Here is a 17,063-nt window from a genome sequence, read left to right on the forward strand (position 1 = left end):
CGGGGCTCCGCGGCGGCTCGGCGGCGGGGGCCGGTGCATGGGGGCCGCCGCGGCTCCGGGCTCGGGGCCGGTGCCGCCGGTGCTGCCCGAGCCGCCGCCGCCGCCGCCGGGCGGGAGGAGGGACAAAGGCGGCGGAGCGGAGCGCCGCGCTCCCGGCCCCTTTAATTGTCTGGTTGGCCGCCGTCTCCCCAGCGCCGGTCGCACCGGCCACGCGTGTCCGGCCGCGCCCCGTGGGCTTGGTCCTGCGGGGAGCGGGGCGGCGGCTTCCCCCCCCCCACCCCCCCCCCCGCCCCAGCCGGGGGCATCCCGGCTGCTGGCCCTGCCCCGGCACCCCCCCCCGGGGCTGCCCCACGTCCCCGTCCCCCCCCCCCGTGCCCCCCCGCTCCGTGGGTCAGGCTGTTCCCGGGAGCACCCAGGGTGCGGGGGGGGGGAGGACGGACAGACGGACAGAAGCCGGTAACCCGACCGGGGATGCACGCTGCCTCCCTGACCTTTTGGGAACCCTCCTCTGCCCCCCCCACCCCACAGCCCGGCCCCGATCACTCGGGGGAACCCCCCCACACACACACAGCCCCACGCAGGGCTGCAGGGTCCTGCGAGCCCCCCGGCAGTGTGGGCATTGGGGTGGGGGGCACCCCTGTGCCAACTCCCGCTTGCCACCCCCCCCCCCCCACCCGGCTCCACGCACGCCCGCGGCTATTTTGGGGCAGGGGCTGGGTGCCAGCGCTGATGAAGGTGCCACAAGGAGCCGTCCCCTCCTCTGGCATCTCTGCTTCGGCAGCTGGAGGGGGGGGGACAGGCTGGCGTGGCTCCCAGGCCAGGCCTGGCCACTGTCCCCATCTTGGGCCGAGTCCAGCCCTGGCAGGGAGGGGGAGGCTGAGCCGCCCAGAGCTGGGGGGGCACGCGGGGGGCGCACGCGGAAAAGCTTCTGCACCCCAGGGTGGGGAGGGGGTCCTGGGGTCTGCCCTGGGGCCTTGCAGGGGTGCGCAGGGCTGTGGGTGTGGGGCGTGTACACCCAAGGACCCCGGAGCCCCTGGGGACCCCCCCAGGGACCCCTCCCAGCCCCAGAGCCGATGCTCTCTGCTGCAGCCCCTCTGGGTTCCCATCCCTCGTCCCTGGCCCACAGAGCGTGGTGGGGTCGGGGATTTGGGGGTGTCCGCAGGGATTTAGCACAGGAGGTGACATTGATTGGGTCTCCAGCATCCCGGGGATTCCAGCATCCCTGCCTGCATCCCTGCCTGCATCCCTGCCAGCATCTTGGCCAGCATCCCGGCCATGCTGCTGCTTGCTCCTCCCTGCTCCAGCGCCTTTGTCTGCATGGCCGTTCCCCCCCTGTCCCCCCCCGCCACCGCAGCAGCCTGCAGCCCTCCACAGGCCCCGGCTGACTCAAAACCACTGCAAACTGAGCCGAGAATTTGGGGACCATGAGGGGAGACCCCCAGAGCAGGGGGGACCCCATCGTCCTGGCTGCCTGCACCCCAAGCCCTGTACACTGGTTGGTTTGTGTGTGTCCCCCCCCAAGGCTTTGGTCCCTGAGCAGGAGGGGATGGGATAGGGAGTGGGATGGGGACTGGGATGGGGTCCCCCAGCCCCGGGCAGGGATGGGGAGTGGGATGGGGAGCGGGCCCCGCGCTCTGACGCTGCTTGGGGAAAATTTCTATGGTTCACGGAGCGGTGAGGCCGCGGGCGGCTGCGGGCCCCTCCCGGTGCACACGGTGGGGGAGACATGGGGGAATCCCCTCCCCGCAGCCCAGGGGTCAGCCCTGGCCCCCGCTGTGGGGTGAGACCCCCGGGACGTGGCGGGGTTCCTGGGGGATGAGCAGCTCCAGCCTGGCTGGGTGCGGAGCCGGGGCTCAGCCACTGCGGACCCTGGGGGTCCCCAGCACAGGGACCCCCCTAGGGTGAGCAGGGGTCCCCCAAAAAGCCCAAGCGCTCCTGGACAGCCTGCGTTGGAATGGGGGCAAGGACCCCCCCGAGGGACGGGGACACCGGTGGGTGCAGAGGGGACGTTAGGACAGGGAGCAGGCAGGGGTGGGCTCTGCCATGGGGGGACACGGGTGCTGCCCCCCTGCTCCGGACACGGGGATCCCCCAGCTCAGTGTCCTGCCGTGCTGGGGTTTATTTTTAGGGTGCAGCCGGGGGTCGCGGGTGTCTGGCTCCCACCCGGCCCCGCACCCGCAGGGTGGCCCCGCAATACTTGGGGGACCCCCGGGGGGGGGGGTCCCGCTGCACCCCCGCACCCCGCGGGGGCAGCACCCGGGGCACGAGCGGGCGTGCAGTGCCTCGGAGGGACCGGGGGGCGGTGGCTGCAGCCCGGCAGCCCTGTCAGCCCGGGGGGAACGGGCAGGGAGCCCGGGGGGAACGGGCACGGACCCCCGCGACCGCCCCAGGCAGCGCCGCGCCCCGCGCCGGGCGGAAGCGATCGGTTCCTGCACAGCCTCAGGCGGCGCGGCATCATGGAGGGCCCGCTGACCAATCAGAAACGGGACTTCGGGGTTAAAGCCCGCCCCTCGCTGGTGCGCTGGCCAATCGCCGCGCGCGGGTGGGCGGGGCGAGGCCCTTACGCTGAGGCCGCCGCGGGGGGTGCGGGCGGGCGGCGTGCGCCGGGGGCTCATGGCGCTGCGGAGGGCGCTGGGCGCGGCGGGACGCAGGTGGGGGCACCCCGGGGTGGGGGTTCCCGGGGGTGGGGGGACCCTGGGGAGGGGGTGCACGGGAGGGGGTGTGCCTGGGGCTGGAGTTCCGCCGGTGTAGGGTGGTGCATGGGGAAGGGGAGCAGCCGGGGAGGGGGTGCCTGGGGAAGGGGAGCACCTGGGGAGGGGGAGCACCTGGGGAGGGGGTGCTTGGGGAGGGGGAGCACCTGGGGAGGGGGTGCATGGGGAAGGGGTGCACCTGGGGAGGGGTGCATGGGGAGGGGGAGCACCTGGGGTGAGGGGTGCAGCTTGGGAGGGGGAGCACCTGGGGAGGGGGAGCACCTGGGGAGGGGGTGCTTGGGGAAGGGGTGCACCCGGGGAGGGGGAGCACCTGGGATGAGGGGTACACCTAGGGAGGGGGTGCCTGGGGAAGGGGTGCACCTAGGGAGAGGGTGCATGGGGAGGGGGAGCACCTGGAGGTAGGGTTGCACGGGGAGGGGGTGCATGGGGGGATGCACCTTGGTGCCTTTGGGTGGGGATGCACCCCAAAGCAGAGGGGTGCGCATGGGGGGGTGTGTGCATGGAGAGGGGCTGCACATTCAGGATGGGGGGGTGCAGGGGGAGAAGGGTGCACCCTGCACCCTGCCTGCCCTGGGCCTGGCAGGGTGTGCGGGGGGGGGGGGGTGTGCAACCTGGGGTGGGGGGCTGCAGAAGGAGGGGGTGCACCCCAGCATCTTGGGGGGCATAGGGAGGGGTATGCACCCCAGGGCCCTGGTGGGAGCCTCTTTTGGTCTGTGGGGTGCACAGGGAAGGGTCCCAGGGGGTCAATGGGGGGGTTGTGCATCCCTGCACTCTCTCTGCCCCATCTGGGGGGGTGTGGAGAGGGGACCCCTCACGCCCACGCCCCCTCTCCGGGCTGCCTGCCCCCGTCACAGGTGGGCGCAGCGCCTGTGCTCCGCGGCGTGGGGGGACACCATCTTCGCCGTCTCCTCGGGACACGGGCGGTGCGCGGTGGCCGTCATCCGCACCAGCGGGCCGGGCAGCCGCGGGGCCCTGCAGAGCCTCACCGGCCGCCCCGAGCTGCCCCCGCCACGCGTCCTGGCCCTGCGGCGCATCCGCGACCCCGCCACCGCCGAGCCCCTGGACCGCGGCCTCGTCGTCTGGTTCCCAGGTGGGCTTGGCATCAGGTCTCGGTGCTTGGTGGGGGGATCTCGGTGCTCGGTGGGGGTCTCGGTGCCCGGCACAGGCAGAGCTCAGCCGCTCTTGGCTTCCCCTGCACCGTGAAGCTGGCTGAGCGCAGATGCCGGCGGGGACGGTCCCGGCTCAACGCTGGCCCCTTTGCACCGATCCTCTGTAGCTGCAGCACAGCTGCTAGTGGGAGGGTCTCTCCTGAGCCCCCCAAAAAGCCCCGGTGGGGTTGAAGCCGGCTTGCTGCCACGGGTGGGGAAGGGACGGGGTGTGCCGGATCCGGCCGGGATGAGCTCGCTGCGGTGGGCTCAGCCGGTGCCCATCCAAGCTGCGTCCCGGCTCTGCAGGTCCCCAGAGCTTCACCGGGGAGGACTGCGCCGAGCTGCATGTGCACGGCGGGCCGGCGGTGGTGAGCGGGGTGCTGCGGGCGCTGGGTGAGGCTCCCCCCGTCCCTTTTCCCCCCTTCCCCTTGGGTCCTGCCTCCCAGGGTGCTGCCAGAGGGTGCCCCCAGCTCGGGGAGGGGGGCTCACCCCGGGGCTGGCAGGGAACCTGCCCGGGCTGCGTCCCGCCGAGCCCGGGGAGTTCACGCGTCGAGCATTCCGCCGCGGGAAGCTGGACCTGACGGCGGCCGAGGGGCTGGGGGACCTGATCCGGGCGGAGACGGAGGCCCAGCGGCGGCAGGCGCTGCGGCAGATGGAGGGCGAGCTGGGACAGCTCTACCAGCGCTGGAGCGAGACCCTCACCCAGGTAGGGGTGGTGGGGAGTGGGCTTGGATCCGCGGCGCATGGTGGCTTGGGGACGCGGGGCTGGGCTGTCCCCGCTGACCGCCCTCCCGGTCCCCAGGCTCTCGCCCACCTTGAAGCATATATTGACTTCAGCGAGGATGACAACGTGGAGGAAGAGGTCTTGTCCCAAGGTGAGGGCTGGCGGGGCGGGGAGGGGCTGGGACACCCCGTCCCCGCCGTCCCCCTCCCCGCCGCCACGTCCCCCTGCCCTCTCCCCGCAGTGGATGCCACCGTGCGGGCGCTGGAGCAGGAGATCGGTGCCCACCTGCGGGACGGGCGCCGTGGGGAGCTGCTCCGGGGGGGGGTCCGTGCCGTCATCGCCGGCCCCCCCAACGTGGGCAAGAGCAGCCTGCTCAACCTGCTGTGTGAGTGGGGCGCGGCGGGGGCTGCTTGCAGCCGCGGCGAGGTTCCCCCCCTCCCTGGGGACAGCGGCTGCTGTCCCCAACACTGCAAGGGCAGGGGGGTCCCCAGCATCGTCCCCTGTGCTGCCTCGTCCCCTCCCCAGGCCAGCGTCCGGCAGCCATCGTGTCACCGGTGGCGGGGACGACGCGGGACGTGGTGGAGGTGTCCCTGAACGTCAGCGGTTACCCCCTGGTGCTGAGCGACACAGCCGGGCTCCGCGATGCCACCGACCCCGTCGAGCAGGAGGGGGTCAGCCGCGCGCGGGACCGGTGAGGCCGGGCTGGGGGGGCCGGGCTGGGGGTACCCCCGCACCCCTGGGGCCGGGCTGGCGGGGAGGTGGCAGGATGCGGCCCCGTGCCCTACCCTGCTGCCTCACCTCCAGGCTGCAGCAAGCCGATCTGGTGCTGGCCGTGCTGGACGCCGCGGCGGTGCCCGCCGAGCCGGCCGGGCTGGGGGCTGCCCTGGGGTCCCTGTTGCCCCCCACCACCTCCCCCTGCATCCTGGTGCTCAACAAGGCCGACCTGCTGCGGGGCGGTGGGGGAGCCCTGCGTGACGCCTGCGCCCGAGGGGACCCCCTGCCCCCCGTCGCCCTCCTCTCCTGCAAGACGGGCGAGGGGCTCGACCACCTCCTGGAGCTGCTGGCACGACAGCTGGCGCAGCTGTGAGTGCGGGGGGGTACCGGCGGGGGGACGCCGCACCGGGCACCCCGTCCCAGCTTGGGGAGGGGGTTGCTCCAGGCTGGTTTCTCCCCCCGCCCCAGGTGCGGAGACCCCCTGGCAGGCTCGCCCAGCCTGACGCAGAACCGGCACAGCCTCCACCTGGGTGACTGCGCGGCGGCGTTGGCGCGCTACGGCCGGGAGCGCCGGCGGGACCTGGGACTGGCGGCCGAGCGGCTGCGGTTGGCGCGGCGGCACCTGGGCCGCATCACCGGCCACGTGGGTGCCGAGGATGTCCTCGACATCATCTTCAGGGACTTCTGCGTCGGCAAGTGAGGGGTGCGGTGGCGGGGAGTCGCCCGGCCGCGGTGCCGCGAGCATCAGGGACCGTGGGCAGGGCGGCTCTTGGCTCCGTGCTGGTATTAAACCGTGGTGCCTTCGGCGGCTCTGGCATCCTTCCCCCTCCCTGGTCCCCGGTGCCACGGGGCTCGGCGTCCCCGTGCTGGGCTGCGGTGCTTTCCGGGCCGGGGGGAGCATGTCCTGACCCCCAGACAGGGAAAAGCCCGCTGGGAGAGGCCCTGTTTCCTGGCCAGGAGGACAAACAAGGAGCTGGAACGGATGGAAGGGAAAAGCCACTTTGGGCTTCCCCCCTGGGGCATCCCCCCCCCACGCCATGGCCATGGGGGACGCGGGGCTCGACATCCCGGCAGGGTCCATCCTGGCTCCCCAAGTGCACCCCCAGCCCCGGGGACACGGCGTGGGGGTCTTGGGGTCCCCCCCCCGCCCCCCAGGGCACAGCCCCAGCCTGGGGGGCCGTGGGATCCCCCCAGCTCTTGCACCCACCTGGCAGCTTTGGGCTCTGCGACCCCAAAAGTGGCGGCTCCCCGGGAACCCCCTGCTCTCCCACCCGCCCCGAGCCGGCGCTCCCAGGCTCTGGAAGCTGCTGGGGCTCCAAAATTATTTATAGTGGAGTTCCAGGAAATCCTCTGGCAGCGAGCGGGTCCCCCCTGATTCTGCAGCGGGGCAGCCGCGGCCGTGGTCCCCGGGGGAGACCCTCCATCGCCCCGACCCCACCCTGGCACCCCGCACTTCCAGAGGCTGGGCAGGGCCGGGGGGACCGGGCACAGCGTCCCCATCCTCGGGCAGCGGCGGGTGGCGGGAGCACGTGGCTGTGCGTATCCCGGGAGGGATGCGGCTCGGGGGACCCGAGTGGGATTTGGGGGACGCGAACAGGACCCGGGGGTGCCGGCTGGGGCTGGTGATGGGGACGTGCCGGGAGCGCTACGTGCTGCCGCTGAGGTGCTGGCAGGGGGTGGCGTGTGGGCAGCTCAGCAGGCAGGAAAGGCTCTTTGAACAGGAAGGAGCGGGAAGCGCGGCCGTAAATCAGCGAGCGGCAGCCGGCGATTAATCACCGCGTTTGGCGCGTCCTGCACCCCGGCCCCACGCCCTGGCACGCCAAGGGGGCTCGGTGGCAGAACGGGGCTGGCAGGGCTCGGCGGCCGAGGGCTTCCCGCTCCCACGGCATCGCGTGCGTCCCGCTAGCGAGCAGGGAAAGCCCAGGGCCGGGGTTTGCCCTGCACCGCCGGGGCTGGGTTTTCTGGTTGGGGGCAATCGCAGCCCCCCAAAGGCGCACGTGAAGCTGGGACGGGGTGTTCCCGCTCGCCGTCGCAGTTGCGGCCCCTGCATCCCCCCACCCCGTAGGCATCCAGGCACACGTGTGGCGAGCTGTGTCGGTGCTCGGGGCCGGCTGTATTTACAGCTGCCAATCGCCCCATCTCCAAGCGTAGGGGTACAGGTGCGGGGGAGGCGAGCGTGTGGGAGGGGAGGAATGCAGGGGCTCGGGGAAGGGGACAGGGGAGGGTGGCCCTGGCCCCCGCCATGCTGCTGGCCCCCCCGGGGCGGGGGGACAGCGGTGGTGCTGGCCGCTCGCTCCTGGTCAGGGTTTGCCGTCCGTGCCGTGGGAAGCACCTCCTGGGCTTGTCCTCGAGCCCCTCGCCGCTGCTTTCCGTGCGCCGCTCGGCCCTTAGCCGCTGCGGAGAGGGCAGGATCAGGCCCCCCGCACTGCTCGCCCCCGGCGCACCCAGCCCCCTCCGCCCCCCCCCCCAGCCCGCTGGGCTCCCACACCGGCCCCCCTCACCTGGGGCTGTTCACGGTGGACGTGTACTGCTCGATGATCTTCTGCACTGCCCGCTGGATCTCCTCCGCGTTGATTTTGCCTGGTGGGACGGAGCAGCGTGGCCTGAGCCGGGCTGGGTGCCGGGGGGGACACGGTGGCCCCCAGCGTGCCGGGGGGCTGGTCCCACAGCAAGCATCCCCCTGGGACTCACCCATATTCCCGAAGATGCCCTGGTTCCTCAGAGCATCCACGTAGGAGCCTGTGCTGGTGAAGGGTCCCAGCCGTCCGCTCCCCGCCGGCACCCGTGAGCCCGTGATGTCGAAGAAGGTGTCCATCTGCGGAGGAGAGCGGGTGGAGGCGGTCAGCGCCGGCACCGCTGTCCCGCTTGGCATGGCACCTCTGGGCGAAGGGGGCCTGAGGGTGCTGCAGCGCCTTGTCCCTGCCCCGGGGAGCACCCGCGGCCGTGCAGAAACGCGCGTGCGGAAGCATGTTTGCAAAAGAAAGACGGGTGTGCAGAAGAAAAAGCGCGTGCAAAGGCGCGTTGGCAGAAGCACGTGTGCAATAAGAAAGATGCGCGTCCAAAATTGCGTGCGGAAAAGAAAGATGTACGTGCCCGGCCTCGTGTGCTCCCAGAGCGGCCGCAGAGGGTGCCCAAGGATGTCTCCGTGCCCTGGCAGCTCCCTCACCTTGGAGCCCATGCAGGTGTTGAGCTGCTCCTTGAAGTACCCAGCCTGCTCGGCAGCTTTGCTCTTCTCCTCCAGCTCCTTGCCGAGCTGCTCCTTCTCCACCAGCAGCTTCTTCTTCTCCTCCTGACCGCCCTTGACCTGCTTCTCGACATCCTGCAGCTGCTTCTCCAACTCCTGCTTCTCCCTGGAGCAGTTGATGTGGCACTGGAGCACTTTCACGTCACAGACGCTTTTCCCCACGTATTTGGTCTCCCGTTCCTGCTGCCAGAGGAAAAGCCCCTCCGTCTGCTGCGTCAACCATCGGAGCTCGTCGTGGACGCCGCTGCAGCTGTACGAGCCGAGCATCCCCTTGACGCGCTGGAAGAAGGAGCTCACGTCGGACCTCAAGGAATTGCACTCGCGTTTCTGCAGCTCCAGGTTGGTTTTGGTGGACTCGCAGACGGTCCTGGTGGTGAGCAGCTCCCGCTGGCAGCCCTCCTGCTCCTGGGTGGCTTTGGTCAGCGTGGCACCCGCTTTGCGGCAGTTTTCCTCCAGCTCCTTCTTGGCCAGGGTTGTCTGGTCCAGCTGGCTCCGCAGCAGCGCCTTGTCGGCTGCAGGCGGGGGGCACGGGGTTGGGGCAAGTGGCGTCGTCCCCCCACCCCGATTGGCACCCCACGTCTCGGGGTGACGCCCCTGCCTGGCCTGGGGAGGGGGCAGACCCCCTGCGCAGGCTGCGGGGGGTCCCCGAGGGGTGCTGGGGGTCCCCAGGGGGCTGGGAGGGGGGTGCCCAGGGTGGGGGGCGGCTGGAGGGGGTGGGGGGGGTCCCTTACCGCTGCAGCTGGCGTTGATGAGGCTGATGGTCATGTGGCACTCGTCCAGCTTCGTCTTTTGGTAGAAGATGATCCTCATCATCTCCTGCAGCTGAGGTGGGGAGGAGGAAGAGGAGGGGGGGGTCAGAGGGTCCCACAAGGACCCCCCGGCATCGCCTCGCTCCCCCCGGGTGGTGGGGAGAGCGCCGGGGCTGGCGAGGGCAGGGGGCTGGGGAGGATGAGGAGGGGGGGCCGCGAGCCTGGAACTCCCTCGGCCGGCGGCTGCCTCCGGGATGCCGAGAGCCCCCGCCGGGGAGGGGGGGCACGTCGCCATCGCCAGCGGGCTCTGCCGCCCCGCACCCTCTTGCCCGTCCCCGCTGAAGCTTGTGGGGCTGAAGCGCGGTCCCGGCTCCTTGCAGCCCCCAGCACCCATGGGTGGGTCGCTGCCCCCAGTACCCGGGGGGCTTCACCTTCCCTCCCCAGGGAGGGGGCTCACCTTGGGGAGGGGGTTGAGGGTCTGGGTGCTATTGCACTTATCCAGGTCCCGTTGCACTTTCTGGGCGAGGACCTGCAGCCCTTGCTTCTCCTTGAGGGTGGCGTTGAGGGTGCGCGTCAGGTTGATGTTCCTCCCGCTGAGGGTGATGATCTTGCTGTAGCGATCCTGCAGCTGCTCCTCCAGCAGCCGGAGGTGCGTGTCGGTGCCCGCCTGCGCGTTGCCGTACACCATGAACAGCACCAGCCCCAGGATGATGAGGAACTGGATGAGGGAGGTGAAGAGGAAGATGTACTTCACGTAAAACCCACAGTCCCGCTTGGGCATCGCCTCCTTGGCCTCCAGACCGAACTTGGCCATGGCGTAGCTGCTCTTCTCCATGCCACCGATGCTCTGCGCGCCCCTCCCCACGGCAGCGCCTTTCAACGGGGCCGCGCCGGGGCGGAGCTCGCTCGCGCTGCTGTGTTTATATTGCTCTATTTAATATTTCCTTCTGCTGGGCTCCTTCCTGCCTCTCCGGATGCCTCAGACCCGCCAGGTTATCACGATACGGCTTCTGTTTTGCAGGAGGACTATTGTTCCTGGTTGCTAACAGACAAGGGTGAAACCTGGGACCCTGCTCCCCCTCCCTGTCCCGGGGCCCGGCGCTCCCCTGGGCCCGGCTCTCACCCCCGAAATAGCCCCCGGCATGGTGGGCACCGGGGATACCTGGGGAATGAGGCCCCAGGGCCAGGCAGGGTGGGCTGCGGCCGCCGGCGCTCGCTGGTGGGGTGATGGAGGAGGAACCCACTGCCTGCGCCGGGCACGCCGGGTTGGTCCTGGTGCCCTGTCCTCGTGGTGTGACGGTGGCATGCGAGTCACCGCCGGACCCCGCTGCTCGCCAGGTCGGTGGCATGCAGGGACTGACGCTGCACATCTGCTCTCCTGCAGCTTGCAGGCAGCGCGCGGGCGGGGGAAGGATGCGGCCAGGCCCTGGCTTGCAGGTAGGGTGGCAGTGGGGCTGGGTGGGTGACCTGGGGCCATGGGATGGAGCTGACGGTGGGAGGCTGCGGCACCCATGGGTGCTGTCGCCCCGCAGAGCCACCATCCTGCCACGGGGCCCGGGGAGCTGCTCCTGGTCCCTGTCCCCCACTGGGGACATCTCTGCTGGGCAGCGAGCAGCCGGTGGAGGGGAGTAAGGGGCAAATCCAGACCTCTCCATGCCCACCTGCGGGACCACCGGGTCCCCAGGCTGCTGAGGAAGCTCCGGCCGAGCACGTGGGGCGCGGGCGGCCCTGGCCCCATGCGAGGACGGCCACCCATGCCAGCATCGCTGCCACAGTGGCTCAGCCCAGCCGGGCACAGATGGAAAGAGCCACGGGTTTGCAGCCATCTCCCCCATCCCGCTCCCATTTGGGGTCCCCTGGGCTCCGTGCTGGGCTGGGGGGGGGGAACCTGGGGGTGAGGGCTGGCTTGGGGACAGGCTGGGGACATGGAGGGGGCTCCTCGTGCAGGGAAAAGGGGTCGCATCGGGTGCGGGCAGCACCGTGGCAGGGACTGGAGCAGGGGGGATGCTGCCTGTGCCACCCTCCATGCCAGCAACCACGGACGGGGCATCTGGGCCAGCACCCCCAGGTCGGGGCTGAGCCGGACCACGTTCGGATCCCGGCTACAGCCATCGCCACCCCATCCCGTGGGAGCCCTGGGCTGCAGTGGAGGGGCCGGCTGTGCCTGGGACCCCCCCCCAGCTCTGCAGGATGCCCAGGCTGGGATGGGGGGGGCTGGCCGGGGGGGGGCTGAGGTGTGGGGCCACACCAGGCGCTGACCCTGAGCCGCTTGCTGTTTCCTGCCTTCTGGCTGTGCCACGGTCCCGGGGGACCGGGAAGTGTCTGGGATGGCTGGGATGGTGTCGGCCGTGAATCCATTCTCAGCTACTGCCGTTTCCTTCCTGAGCTGCAAATAACCGTGAGTCACCCCCCGGTCCCCCCCGGCCCCGCTGCGGGGACGCTGCTGGGGCTCTGCTGGACCCCTGACCCCGGGCCCCCGGTGTGCCGGTGGCTTTGCTGGTCGGATGCTCCCTCTGACAGCTTGCTCCAAGGGCTCTCCGCAGCCTTGCTGGGGTCACCGGGGATCCCGACAGGGCCTCCAGCCCCCACGATACTGCAGACCCTGCTTCTGTCCCATTTTCCAATTAGCCTCCCGGCTATAATTAATCCTTTCCATGCTGGGGCTTGGTGCTGTGTTGAGGTTGGGCCACGGGAATGGCTCTGCCCGGTTCCCCTCCCTGTCCCAGGCTGCTGCAGGGCTGGGGTCTCCTCTTTGGGACCACGGGGTTTGGGGTGCGGGAATGGGGCTGGAGCTGCCCACCATGGGCAGCCCAGGGAGCCCCGACGCGACCGGGGGCTGCTTGGCAGAGGCATTTTCGCCTGGAAAGCTGCCTGCCGGCACCTTCCCCGGCCCCCCGAGCCGCGGGGCAGCGGGGGGCGATCCCCCATGGGGAGCGCAGGCAGGAGGAGGCCGGATGCCTGCGCGCAGCCTGCCTGCCCTCTGCACAGGATACCACGGTGGCAGCGGCAGGAAAATCTGCGACTTTCCTGGAAACCTTCTTCAAAGCGGATCAAAGATGCTGGGAAGCGACTGCAAAACAGCAGCAGCCAATGATCCCCGTCCCCCCTCCCTGCTGCGGGGCCAGCTGGGCCCCCCCTGGGTACCTGCGGGGTCCCTGGCAGAGCTGGGTGCTGCCCTGGCAGCTGCTGGGCACCGCGGTGGCAGAGCCCGGTTAAAGCCCCGGGGTGCGTGCGGTGCCTGAGCAGGGCTGTGGGGATGGCTGGGAACAGGGGGAACAGGCTGGGGGCACAGCAAGACGTCCCGGTGAGCAGAGCAGCCTTTATTGCCCAAACGCCTGCCCAGTCGTCCCAGTTTCTGGAGCGTGCTGAGAATGTGGCATTAAACCCCGGAGCTGATGAAAGAGCAGCTCCAAGCAGTTTGGTGGGGAAACCATCCCTTGGTTGAGCTAAAACTCTGCCCGAAAGCTGGACAACAGACCCCTCCGCTCCTGCCGTGCTGCTACAGCAGTGGCATCGGGATGCACAGCAGGATCGGGACACACGGCAGCATCAGGACAGGCAGCAGGATGAGGGCATGCGGTGGCATCGGGACGCAGTGGGATCGGGACGCACGGCAGCATCACGACAGGCGGCAGGATCGGGGCACCCAGTGGGATCAGGACACCCGGTGACCACCAGTATCCTTCATGGGGACGCGGTGGCTCCGGACAGGCACGGCCGCTGCTGGGTCCCAGTGCTGAGGGGCACTGCGGGACTGGGAATGATGGGCTCAGCGGGGCGGCGGGGGCTGCGGGGCTTCAGCCCTTCCTGCAAAAGAAGGGAGGGCAGGGAGTGAGTCCCCACATGGCCCCCGTGTCCTGCTCCCCTGGGGACACCGGTGACCATGGCACATGCTGAGAAGCGTGGCCGTGAGCACCGGGGCTGGCCGCACCAGTGAAGCCCCCTCCCCGGACCCATGCCTGGGGCATCTCCCCCCCCCCCCCCGCGCCAGCCACGCAGGCAGGGAGCACCCACAGAAAGTACCGGGACGGGGGGGCACCTGCGCCTGGTCGTTCGCTCCCTCGTCCGCCGCCGCAGCGCGTCGACCTCGGCCGCGTAGTCCCGCCTGCGGGGAGGGTGAAGGCACGTGAGGGGGTCTCCCTGCCCCGGGATGGGGGCACGGAGGGCGCCCGTGGGGAGTGAGGGAGAGGACAGGATGATGGTGGGGCTGAAGGCTTGGGGTCAGGCTGGGTGTGGGGCTGGGGGCAGTGGATGCTCCGGGGTGCCCAGCCCATGGCAGGGGACAAGGACCTTACAGGGTGCCCTCGAGCTCTCTCTGCCGGGCCTCGCACTGCTCCCCTCGTGCCCGCAGCGCTCGCCGCTGCTCCGCCGCCTCCTCCAGCCGCTGCCGCAGCCCCAGCATCTGCTCCTCGCCCCGCGCCAGCTCCTCTGCAGGATGAAGGGGACAGCGGGGTCACCGGCGCACCCCAAACCCCGATACCCCAAACCCGAGCCTGCCCCACTGGGCATTGCCCCCCCAAAGGGCGTGCGGCTGCGGGACCCCCAGGCAGGGGGTAGTGGGGGACCTGTGCTCCACGCCGCTGTTCCCGGGGGACGGACGGACAGAGGGATACGGCATCCAGACAGACCTCACCTTGCAGAGCCGCCTTGCCGCGGGCCAGCTCAGCCCGCTCGCGCCGCAGGGCCAGCACCTCGTCCCGCAGCGCCGTCGCGTTGGCCTCCAGCATGGCCTGGGGAGAGGGGACACGGCGGCGTGGGGACGGGGGTGGGCAGCGTCCTGCCATCTCTTCATCTGCTGCCGGAGCCCTGCCCCTCCTCACCACCTCCCCGCGTCCCCAAGCTGCCCCCATGCTCCTGGTGGCCTTAGGTCCCCCCCGTCGCATTTCTCAAAAGGGTACGGACATGGATTTGGGGAAAATCCCTCTTCCCTGGAGGGATGGCTCAGCCGGAGCGTGGCGAGGACTCTGGTGCACCAGGGATGTCACGGGAGCCCCAGGCCACCCAAGTGCCCCGTGGGTGGCATCCCCGGTGCCTGGGAGGGGACCCAGCCGGGTCCCCGAGAGGCTGCATAGCCCAGCCCCACTCCCGGCGCCAGCCCTGGGAAGCCGGAGCACTTTTCCAGCCTCTCCAGGCCATTGTTCGGCCGGATGAGCCCGGAGGGGCGGCGGGATCTGGCTCTTCCTCCGGGCTGTGGCCGCAACGCTGGGGCCAGGCCCTTTCCCAGCCGGGGCCGCAGCTAAAAATACCTGGGAGGAGAGAAACGGCAGCTCCGCACCGGCTCCGGCCTCCGCTGCTGCTTTGGGACGGGGTAATTACATGTGTGCGGAGCAGCTCGGGCACGGCTAAGAATAGCTGCCCCCGGCCGGGCATGGGCGCCCGGGCAGGGAGATGGTGGGACCAGGGCTGTGCCGAGGGAGCGGGAGCAGCCGGGGCTCCCCTTTTGGGGCATCCCATGCAGGAAGGCGGCCGGGCACCCCGGGGTGCTGCCAGTCCCCCTCTCCTGGGACTGCCTCTCCCCCTTCCCGGCTCATCTTTGCAGCCGGCGTTTGCTCGCCGGGGGTTGCTTATCTGCAGCATCCTTCCCATCACTGCTGGGGCTTTCCATGAGCCTGGTCAAAATTCCCCTGGGGATGAAGCATCAGCCTCGGCTGCTCAGCTCCCCGACACCCCCCCTCTCCACCCCAGTGTCGCACTCCCTTTGCATGCAGCTGGGTGGCCGAGGACCCCCCCCGTCCCCATCCCTGCCAGCACCTACCGCCCGCTCCCGGCAGGACGCCAGGCTGGCGTTGAGCTTCTTGCCGTCGCCACGGGCCTGGGCGATCTCCCGCCGCAGAGCATCCTCCGCCCGCGCACCCGCCGCCACCGCCCGCTGCAGCCGGGCTTGCTCCCGCTCCAGCTCGGCCACGCGATTCCCCAGCTCCCGGCTCTCGTTGGCTGCCCGTTCCCGGCAGCCCCGCAGCTTCCCCACCGCCTCCGAGCGCCACACCATCACCGCCACCGAGACCGTCACCGCTGCCACCAGCACCAGCAGCACCGCGCACAGTCCCAGCACCTTCAGCGTGGCCTTGGGCACCGCAGGGTCCATGCCGGAGGGGGACATGGGGCCGCTCGCCCGCTCCGGCAGCGGCTGCCCGGGATGTGCCAGTGTCCCCAGGGCAGGTCACTCCTTGGGTTGCTGTAATTGCTGCGTGTGGGTTTTTTTTTTCTCACCAAACACAGCTTTGGGCTGCGGTTTCGCACAGGTCACGGCCTAAAATAGATTTTGTTTGTGCTGGAGGTGGGAAGACGCTCTGCCCCTGTGCCCGACCGTGGGTCACAACTGCAGGGATATGCGGGGATGCAGCTGGGGACCGGTGGGTGCCGGGGACACTGAGGCTGCCATCTGCCCAAGGGGTTTCTGCAGCACCCTCTTGCCCCCACCGTGCAGCAAGGTCAGCGCTCCGGGTCCCCAAGAGCTGCTGGAGTAACAAAACACTGGATTTTCACAAGGTTTTATTGGAAATTGGTTAAAAATCACCTAACAGTGGAGGGTCCCTGGATGCCTCAACTCAAGGCAGCCTGTACAGTGCTAAATCTCTGTCCCCTCCTGCCCATGCCCCATCTGTGGGGAAATCGTCTCCATGGGATGTCCCCACGGTCAACAGGGCGAGTTTGGGGAGCAGAGCGTGCAGGGAGGTTTAGGACAGCGTAGGCGGTCCCGGGGCAGGGGCGAGCGGAAGGCAGGGCTGAGCAGGCACCGGGCTCCCACAGCAGGCACTGCACCCGCTGCTACCCCCGGACCCCACCGGGCTGGATGGGGACGGTGCCTCCTCGCCCCAAGCTGGGGACGGGGAATCAGGGGGGGGCCATGTTCCTGCTGCTTCGGGCTCACAGGAGGAGCATCCCGGGGAGGAGGAGAGCCAGGAGGCTGAGGGACACGGCCAGGAGCCTGTTGCCACCCGAGCGCTGGAGTGTCATGTCCTGGAGCTGCTTCTGCAGGAGCTCGTTCTGCAACTGGAGCTCGTCCCTGGTGGGGGACAGGGAGGGTCGGTGACGGAGCGTGGGGCTGGGGGCGGGGAGGGGAAGCGCAGGTCTCACCTCCTGCTCTGCAGGTTCCCCAGCTGCTCCTGCTGCTGGGCCACCTTTGCCTTGAGCATCTTGTTCTCCTCTGCAGGCAGGCGATGGCAGGTGGGGATCAGGGTGTCCCAGGGGACAGGGATCAGGGTGGCCAAGGGACGGGGATCAGGGTGGCCAAGGGACGGGGATCAGGGTGGCCAAGGGGACAGGGAACAGCGTGTCCCAGGGGACAGGGATCAGGGTGTTCCAGGGATGGGGACAAAGGTGTCCCAGGGGATCAGGGTGGCCCAGGGGACAGGGATCAGGGTGACCAAGGGGACAGGGATCAGGGTGTCCCAGGGGATGGGGATCAGGGTGGCCAAGGGGACAGGGATCAGGGTGGCCAAAGGCACAGGCATCAGAGTGGCCAAAGGCAGAGGGAACAGGGTGGCCAAGGGGACAGGGACCAGGGTGTCCCAGGGGATGGGGACCAGGGTGGCCAAGGGGACAGGGAACAGGATGACACAGGGGACAGGGACCAGGGTGTTCCAGGGATGGGGACAAGGGTGTCCCAGGGGATCAGGGTGTCCCAGGGGATGAGGATGAGTGTGTCCCAGGGGACAGGGATCAGGGTGACCAAGGGGACAGGGATCAGGGTGTCCCAGGGGATGGGGATCAGGGTGGCCAAGGGGACAGGGATCAGGGTGGCCAAAGGCACAGGCATCAGAGTGGCCAAAG

General features: G+C 70.1%; 2 protein-coding genes across 2 annotated transcripts; one reads left to right on the forward strand and one right to left on the reverse strand.

The window, feature by feature from the left end:
- Positions 1-2,613: 2,613 nt before the first annotated feature.
- Positions 2,614-5,997, forward strand: GTPBP3 (GTP binding protein 3, mitochondrial). Its single transcript, XM_075723431.1, has 9 exons — positions 2,614-2,651; positions 3,566-3,801; positions 4,166-4,252; positions 4,363-4,565; positions 4,662-4,734; positions 4,825-4,968; positions 5,109-5,274; positions 5,388-5,666; positions 5,766-5,997. Exons 1-9 carry the CDS (start codon positions 2,614-2,616, stop codon positions 5,995-5,997), a joined length of 1,458 nt encoding a protein of 485 aa, XP_075579546.1.
- A 1,687-nt stretch (positions 5,998-7,684) lies between these two features.
- PLVAP (plasmalemma vesicle associated protein) lies at positions 7,685-10,125 on the reverse strand. The gene is made up of 6 exons (XM_075723854.1): positions 9,748-10,125; positions 9,273-9,363; positions 8,464-9,053; positions 7,989-8,112; positions 7,799-7,877; positions 7,685-7,691 (listed from the first exon to the last, which is right to left on the reverse strand). The coding sequence occupies exons 1-6, from the start codon at positions 10,123-10,125 to the stop codon at positions 7,685-7,687; spliced, it is 1,269 nt and encodes a 422-aa protein (XP_075579969.1).
- Between the last annotated feature and the right edge of the window lie 6,938 nt (positions 10,126-17,063).

This window comes from Pelecanus crispus, chromosome 20 (assembly GCF_030463565.1).
Source record: "Pelecanus crispus isolate bPelCri1 chromosome 20, bPelCri1.pri, whole genome shotgun sequence".
NCBI classification, from domain to species: Eukaryota; Metazoa; Chordata; class Aves; order Pelecaniformes; family Pelecanidae; genus Pelecanus; species Pelecanus crispus.